The following is an 8,971-nucleotide window of genomic DNA, read 5'->3' on the forward strand; positions in this document are numbered from 1 at the left end:
TTTTCATATTTATTTTGGAGATCTTCTAAGTTTCCTCTTGGGACTCGGTTGCTTATTTGAATTTCTATATTTTAGGAAGGTTTTCATGGTTGGGTAACTTTCCTCCCTAGTGCACTTTCTCATATCCGGAGTTACCATTCTTGGATTGTCCGCGTGATGGCTGACTTGCCATTTGTTTCGTAACGGCAAGTCTAGTTCCTTGAATGGGCTTGAAGCCATGGGCCATTTTTACCCCTAACATGCATGGACCCACAAGATGAAGGGTCTAGATCGATACCAGGTGTACACTTTCAAATCGAGACATAAACAGAGAGATATTTCTCTGAGCTTTTGAGGAGGAGTTTTGGTGGTTTGTTTTTTCCTTTTTTCTTTCTTCCTTTTGCCTTGCTTTCTTTCTTTAGCCTTTCTTTCTTCCTTTAACCTTGAGTAAACGACACCGTCCTTTTCTTATTCTCGCCCATGTGAGGATCCCCTCGAAATATGAGCTCTTCTCAAGCATACAATATAGAACGCATTGTAGCTTGGCCGGTGACTTTTCTTTTTGCAGGCATTATCGCAGGATTGTTTTTATTTTATTTTGGGTTTATCAGGTTTTTAAGGGGAAGGTGTGATTTTCTGTGGTTTTGAGGACTTGGGGTTTTTGGGTGTGGAAAGTCTTTTTCTTTTTTATAGGTAAGCTTGGAAAGTCTTTTTGGAGGAAAAAGTGGGGCTTCGAGTAGTTTTGACAAGTTGGGTGTTTTTTGTTAGTGCGGTTTTAACGGAAAATAGGGATCTTTGAGAGTTTTGAATCGTTACTGATGGTTTTGGATTGTGATTTCCAGGTAAAAGGTGGGTTTTTTGTTTGGGTGTGTGTGGTGAAAGGGGATTGCGGATTTAGGTTGTGTGAATTTTAGGCGAAAGGTCAGATTCTTCGGCAGAATTTGGTGACACTTGAAGATTTGGGGTTTTGGGTGTGTTGTTTTTTCAGTCGAAGGTGAAAGCTTTCAGCAGTTTTACGTTCAATTAGTAGTTTTCGATCTGTTTTTTAAGGAGAATTTGAGAGTTTTCAACAGTTTAAGGTAAGGATTATGGTTTTAAGATGTTATATGAAGTGGGTGGGAGAATTTTTTCATCAGTTTTAATTTGTGATTTTGCAAGATAAAGATGAAATCTTTGAGCAGTCTTGCGATTAGTCTGGGCCTAGTTTTTGGGTGTCTCTTTTTGGCTCTTGTTGCAGAGTTGTACTATTTGCTTTGGTGGAAGAAGAGAATAGCCAATAGAGAGATTGAAGATGATTATAGCAGCTCTCCAAGAAAGCTATTTTATCTTCTCTGTTGGAAAAAACCATCATCTCTAAGCTCAAGAGCTCTAGATCCAAATATAACTGATGTTAATGGGCATGAATCGAATGATCAGCTTAATTTGCCTTCAAATTCTTCCATGGATTTTCATCTAAAGCCTTTTGGTGAAGAAAGTGTGGAGGCAGAAATCATGAGACTTCATAATCTCTCAGGCCCTCCAAGATTTCTTTTCACAATCAAGGAGGAAACAAAGGAGGATTTGGAATCAGAAGATGCAAAATCAAGAGGTGATAAGAGTAGAAAAGGGTCTAGAAATAAGAGTTTGAGTGATCTTTTAGTTGGAATGGAGACCCCATTTCTTACCCCTCTTTCATCTCCACCATTTCTATCCCCATCTCCCACTCCAATGGATTATCACCATCAACATGGATTTAATCCTCTTTTTGAGTCTTCAACAAATGCAGAGTTGAGCAGGATAAGGTCCTCTCCCCCTCCCAAATTCAAGTTCTTGAAGGATGCAGAGGAAAAACTATATAGAAGAACAGCCATGGAAAAAGCTATGAAGGTAGCTTCTCAAGGTGTTTCTACAACTTCTAGGGTTTCAGATGAGGAAGATGGGTCATATATCACTATCATTATAGGAAAGAACAAAGAGAAAGAGAGACATTCAGGTTCCTCACAGGTACTCCCATTGTCTTCTTCCCCTTCAAACATCAGACCAGATAACACAAAACCCATATTCAATTAGTGCTCCATGGAATAAGAAATGGGTTAATTTTTTTTTTGCTTGTAATTCTTCCATGATTTGATCTGGCTGTTAATTTAGCATGGTTTTTTTCTTCTGTTAGTATTCTGTAAATTTTTTGTTGTTAGGGGTCAGGTGGGATAAATCTGCAGCACTCTCTGTGGAAGGAATCTTTTTTTCTAAGGTTGATAACATTCTCTGCTTATTGATAATGAGAGTAGGCCTGCCAAATGAAAGACAGATTTCAGGCTAGAGGCTTGTCCTATATTCATTTCTGCCAATCTAGGTAATCAAAACATTCATGTGGCCATGTGGGTGGTGGTCATGTCTATTGTTAACTCAACTCAACTCAACTCAACTCAGCCTTTGTTAAAAAGGAAATACCCTTTATTCTTTTTCTTTGTTTTATGAAAATTTTACAATGACTCCTGGTTAGGAGTGCAACTTGGGTTGAGCTCCCGACGGCTTCAACCCGATTTTGGGTTGGGTTGGCATTTCCTCGGGTTGGGTTAGGTTAGGTTAGGTTATGGTTGAGTCCCTGGCAAGTGGGTTGCCCGTCCCGACTTGAACCCGACCTCCGTCTTCTAATTTTATCTTGATTTACTTTGGGTCATTTTTTTCTCATATTATTTCTGTTTGGCTCTAGGTGAAACCCGTCCCGATTTCGTTTAGAAGGATTGGGTTAGGGTTGAGACTTGAGAGTTAGGGGCGGGCTAGGATAGGGTTGACAGTCCTCAATCAAGGCTCAGTTGTGGGGTTAGGGTTGAGGGAATTCTATCTCAGGTTGGGCTAGGGTTGGCCTCAACCCAATCCAACCCGACCGAGTTGCACCCCTTTTAGTACTGATGACAATTTTTTGATATGGGCGCAAAGTTGAACTCATCTACTCTTTATACCTTTTAATTGGCTGCTGAATAGCTTCATGGAGTTGTAGTAGCCTTTGACAGTTGGTTAAACAATTAAAGAATTCGCACCCATTATCCAAACATGGTCGTGCAGCTATCAGTGGCCAAAAAAGTCGTGTAATTTCTCAAGTAAGAACATGGGTTCTCTTTCTTTTTCTAGATTTTATGAGTGTCTTAGAATGGCTAATGATATCCGCATGACAATGTTTTGATTAGGGGAAGAAGCCTTAGTTTTTATTGTTTAACCAGATGCTGTCAAAGGTTACTGCAATTCCCAAAAAGCTCTCACCAGCCAATTAAGACAAAGTGGGGCTGCCCTGTTATCAAAACATTGTCGTGCGGATATCAGTACGCATTTGCAATTCATTACCTTTGACAGTGGCCAAATGTATACACACCATATTACGGTATATAGGTTGTGGTGATCTCTTTTTTGAAAAAAAGGTATGTAATATGTAATTAATGTAAAGGACCAACATGGGTTATCTTTACGCCAGCTATAAGGGCACTACCATGTTTTAATAGATGCACCAATTCAGCTTGTCTTTTCTTTTCTAATCAACTTCCAAGAGCTTTTTGGGAACTGTAATCACCTGTTTTATTTTGTAGGCAAGCAGGGATTTAACCTCCAACCTCAGAGTATAAGAACATAGGCTCAACTCCAACTGTAATAACCTTTGACAGCTTTTTTAAATTATAAAAGACAAGATGAACGAGTGCAATTATCAAAACAAGGCAGTGCCAATATCATCAGCCTATCTTTATTCTTCTTTTCTTAGTCTTCCGAGGGTTCTACAAGTTACTTGTTTTCCTAGAGAGAGAGAGAGAGAGAGAGCGCACACTGGGTGACGCTATATAAAAATGGTCATTGTCAGGTTAGGTCTAATGCGTATGCACTGGCTAACGGCGTATGATTAACGTCACATGGTGTCAAATGATGGGTCCCACCACTTGCTCCATAACAAGCTTTGGCATGTAGCATTTTGTGGGTCCCGACGACAATGTTCAACTCTAGTTTTCCCCCGACAGTCATGACTCATGAGAGAGAGTGGGAACAATGAGAGAGAAGGATTAATGTTTTAACACTTGATGAGGGTGTACAATGGAGATCATAGTCAGACAAAACCGTCGTAGCCATAGCTATACACTGGAAGCGTAAGATTTGAACCAAGTGAGTATATGAAGAGAGTGACCTTGAGAGCAACCTTGGCTTTTGCCTTAGAAGTTTTTAAGTGATGTGGAAAAAATGTAATGATATCACGTTATGGTTGGAAAAGTGACCGAAAGTGGTAAATCTTCACGAATCTTTCTCTTTCAGCTCTATCGTTTCATTTTCTATCTTATGAGGGCATTTCTTTTATTTTTAATGGAAGCTCGCTATTTACAAGGTTAGTTGGGATATCAAATGATGGAATAGTGAAAACACATAAATCCATTTTCTCCTGCCTTGTGTGGTCCAACATTTATGGCAGAAATTAGCTCTCATCTCTGCCATCTATACCTTAATAGCCTACATATATATATCATTTGCTCAACCCTTTCTTCATTCCCTTCATGCCTGAACTTTCTCTTCTAACCCCCATCCCTTAATGGACATTGCTTTCTCAAATCAGGCTTGGCAGATTTAGAAAGTCAGGGACAAACTCTTCCTGTAATCAACTTGCTTCTTGTCACTCCCCGAACCGAGCCTCAGCCCTGCACTTAACACCGCCGTGTACCTGTCGGTCTACCTCGCAGGCACGCAAGGCTATTCAATCATCATCACCTGTGACGCTAATCAAATCATAAATGATTCTACCAATGTCCAACTAAAATAACTGAAGATCACATAAGTTTTTCCTATCCATGTCTCTAATAAGGAAAACGAAAATTCAAGATAATCCAATTGATCAATTTTGCCACTCGCCCTTAGTACCCCGCAACGCAGTCCGTACTTGCTCCTCGGAATAAAAAAAACAACATAATAATAACAAGGAGAGTCATATATCCGCCCCTTTTTATTATTTGGGACACCCAGCAGCAATATACGTGGCAGTCAGCCCCATTGAATCTTTCTGTCGTGAAGTACATCAGCCCCTCTGCAGTCATTGATACACTGTTGCTGGGTGTCCCAAGTAATCAGAAGGGCAGGATTTATCACTTCCCTAATAATAATAGAGTGAGTTAATGCTCAGCGAGCGAACACGATTCCTATAGCTGATGGATCAAGCATGCAATACATCATATGTAGAAGCATTTTTGAAAGCCACGCATTGGGAAAAGAGTGTTTTGGCTACAATATCAAAATTCCATGACACATCATATAAAACAACCATTCAAGCCCTTCAGTCAAAACCACGGTCATTGTCACATCGAGAGTGACGAACGATTTACTTCCAATTTCATAACACCTACCGGAAGAAGTAGGCAATCAATCCTACAAGGTCACGGCCAGTTTCACATCCCCTACTGACGAAAGTGTCCAGTTTCACATCACCTACTAGACGAGGTAAGTCTAGTTTCACATGACCTACTAGAGGAGGTAATGGACCAATCGTACGTGACCACGCACCAGTTTCACAGCACCTACTGGCTGAGGTAAAGGGATAACAAACATAGTTAGACCAAGGGCATATGCAAACAAATTGCATCATTATGGTACCATAGGACCTAAACATTTCCATGGTGTAGACACCTCGCACCTCATCTTTCCAAGTTCGGACTAACAATAGGTCGTAGCGAGGATGCCTCCAATTAAGAATCTGGAAGGTTTTGGTGCCTGAAGAAGTTGACTGTTTGTCTTTTATGGAAGCAAAAGATGGTGAAAAACCTTATACTTTGAGGATCAGAAACCTTCCCAGATCAAAATCAACAATTACCAAATTCAGAACCCAGAAAACTCAGAAACCGGCAAAAAATTAGTCTACACATTGAACTGCAGCTGGTTCTAGTATGCCTGTGCACGCACATAATCAGCCAAAGTTTTTGGAAGACGCACCCGCGCACCAATAACCATCCATGGCATGCTCGGTGGGACTCATTGCATAGGCGACTCGGTATATAGGCGTTTTCTGTAGATATGCCTAGAAGGAAAATATTCAGCGACCAAGAACATGCGTTGGATCCCATAGAAAATGAACTCCATGAGGAGTCGTTTAAATACAACTTGTAGTATATAGCCATTACTTAACAACTTCCAGTAGACCTATACTTCCAATCCCCTACACTATTGTTAGAATGTATTAGATCATATCTGGATTGATCTGACCGTTGGATTATTATAGTGGTAGATTAGGTGGTTATTTAGTTATTTATTTTGAATTTCAAACACATTTAGTTACATGAAGTTAAGCACATGTTTTTCTCCCCATTTTGCTTGATTTTATATGGTATCAGAGCCACTGATCTAGCCTGTGAAACTTGGACTTCCGGCGGAGGGGATCTTGCCATCCCCATCCGCCCTGCTTCCATTTTTTTTCCTACTTCATTTGCTCTATTCAAACTATGCGCTAGACAACATGTTCCTCTCTTCATGGTATCATCACCCAGCCAAAAAAAAAACCTTTCCGGACTTCCGTCAAAGACAGAACATCATCCTCGTTGCTACAACTCGTCCCTCAATCTTTCTAATTCCCAATTCTCAAGCCCAAGAATCCAATGCAGAAACTACCCTTCTTGCCATCATCGGCCATTACGCCACTGAGATAGCCATTGGTGATTTGAACTAGTGGGACAAACCCTGCTATGCAGGGGTGAAAGTAATTTCAGATGCAGAAGAAAACAAAAGAAAATTAAAGTTGATTAAATAACCTAAAAAGTGAAAAGAAGAAGAATAACCAAAGAAAAACTACCAACTATGTAGCTGAATTTGTGTATGGATGGATTGGATGGTTTTGGGTTGACATGGAAATACCACATGAAACTTGGGGACTCAAGGTTGTCTTGGAAGTAAAAGAAGTGATCTTCCTATATCGTTTTCTTTTTTTGTTATCCCGCAATGCTACAGATATTCTTAAATGCAAATTCTTTCCAAAGAGATCTCAATGCTTTTGAAATGTTATAATCAATGGTTTCCAAAGAGACCTTAAAAAGCAAACGATTCTTCAAATCCCAATGACATTCCATTAAATCTATAGGACTACTGCATATAAAAAACACAGAAGATAAGCTGATGTCCGGATAAATAAGTAAAACAAAATGGAAGGAAGGAGGAGAATACAAATACCCACTATAATATTTTCCTTCTCAGAACTTGAAGAATAAATTCATAATTACATAGAAATTCCGAAGAAGTGAAAAGCTATCATCCTGCGGTTACAAAGCTATCATCTTTAATATAAGAGATTAGTGGGACCAACGGTGCGATTCACAGTCTGGATAAATTAATTACAAATTTTTGATGAGATTGAGGACTTAACTGCGGGATCCGCTATCGGCTTTCAACATGTTAGAAGATCGGCAAATGATAAGGCGGATGCGCTAGCTAAGCGTGGTGTCTCCGGTGGTTCTATTCTGTGGTTCGACCACCTTCCTCCCTGAAAAGGGGTTTTCTCTGTATTTTGTTTTTTTTCTTTGTTTCTGTTTCTTTCTTGCTTCCTATTGTAGATATGGGTGGTCCATCTCGGCCTCCTTAATTTGCTATATATTATTATTGCCATTTCAAAAAAAAAATATCTACTAAGTCTAAGATTAAGTCGTTCTCCAAATGAGACAAAGTGTCCCAACTGCATCAATATCAGCCTCTATTCCATTCAAAATCACAATGATTTGTTCTCCATTCAAGAGTCTCTGAGTTCTGAGAAAACTCTGCATAGAATTCAAAACATGAATAGTCAATCCAACATCAATCCACTAGGTGTTTATAGGTATCTGCCAAATAAGATTGTTTGGTCTTCCTGCTCTTTCAGTACCCAACATCTCATCCTCTTGGACACACATAAAGATTAACTCATTCATTTTCAAGTTTTGTTTTTGCATGATGTAATTCATCTTAAATGGACAGAACTGTTTGGACAGAGAAGTCATAATGAAATGAACAAGGAGACCTACAAAGACCTCTATGCTTTCTGGAACCACCTAATGGATAAACTCAAAGGTAGTGGAGGAAGTAAAATCTCTACCTAGAGAAGGTCTAATCCCTATGATGGTAGACATGTTTGAGAGTTAATTACCTCTGGCCGCTATCTTTCTAATTGAAACCCCTTTCACCAATATACTTTCAATTGCTATGGAATGTTGAAAACTAAAATTTCTCTATAGATGGTATTTAAATCTATCCATCCCAATCGGCAAGGTATAGAACCTGAGTGGAATTTCATCTTCTTGATTTAAACCCTACCAGAAATCAACAAATCTAAAACAGTCCAATCATAAACTATCAAACCAAAGTCCAATACCATCAAATTTGTGATACTACACAGTTTTGGTATGTCATAGTCTATTTGAATGCAGATTTGAAGGTTTCTAAAGCCAAATAACTTGAATCTGTTACTGTTCACATATCATCAGATCTATCATAGTCATTAGTGAAAATGCTCTTATCAATCTTGTAGATATCCTGTTGATTTGGCAACGAATTCATATACTCTTCTTAGTTGGAAACATACCTCAAGAAAGGACTTATTGTCAGAGGGATCTGTGATTTAACAATGCCCAAATAATTATTTGGTTTAGCAACCTAAGATTCCAATTTAGATGTGGCTGTCAAGTGAATTCATCTTTAGATCGGATTATATTGGACCACAATTAAGTGCTGAGAATGAAGATACTTCCAAATGAGAATTTATATGATGCCCGACCGTCAAAACATAAAGGGCGCATATAGACAAAACCTGCTGCCTTGAGAACTGAACCAAGTAAAAGTCAAAAAAGGGGGTTTCTCTTGGATTAAAAATCAAGGGAGAGATGGTTCTCTCTCTCCGTCCTTTAGGTTTTGACAGTCGGGCACCATATAAGTTTTCCTTCCAAATTATTCGTGTGCTCAATCCGAACTAGAAGCACCAGTTTGTATTTTGGGTTGCAAATTAATTCAAATCTTACATGTTATTTGATTAGTTGCTGAA

General features: G+C 39.1%; 1 protein-coding gene across 1 annotated transcript; it reads left to right on the top strand.

The window, feature by feature from the left end:
* Window positions 1-360: 360 nt before the first annotated feature.
* Window positions 361-2,127, top strand: LOC143849886 (uncharacterized). The gene has a single exon (XM_077359172.1). The coding sequence runs from the start codon at window positions 1,144-1,146 to the stop codon at window positions 2,026-2,028; it is 885 nt and encodes a 294-aa protein (XP_077215287.1). The 5' UTR covers window positions 361-1,143; the 3' UTR covers window positions 2,029-2,127.
* The last annotated feature ends 6,844 nt before the right edge of the window (window positions 2,128-8,971 follow it).

The sequence above is a fragment of the Tasmannia lanceolata genome, unplaced genomic scaffold, assembly GCF_043159265.1.
Source record: "Tasmannia lanceolata isolate RefF3 unplaced genomic scaffold, GAP_Taslan_0.1 ptg000018l, whole genome shotgun sequence".
In the NCBI taxonomy this organism is placed as follows: Eukaryota; Viridiplantae; Streptophyta; class Magnoliopsida; order Canellales; family Winteraceae; genus Tasmannia; species Tasmannia lanceolata.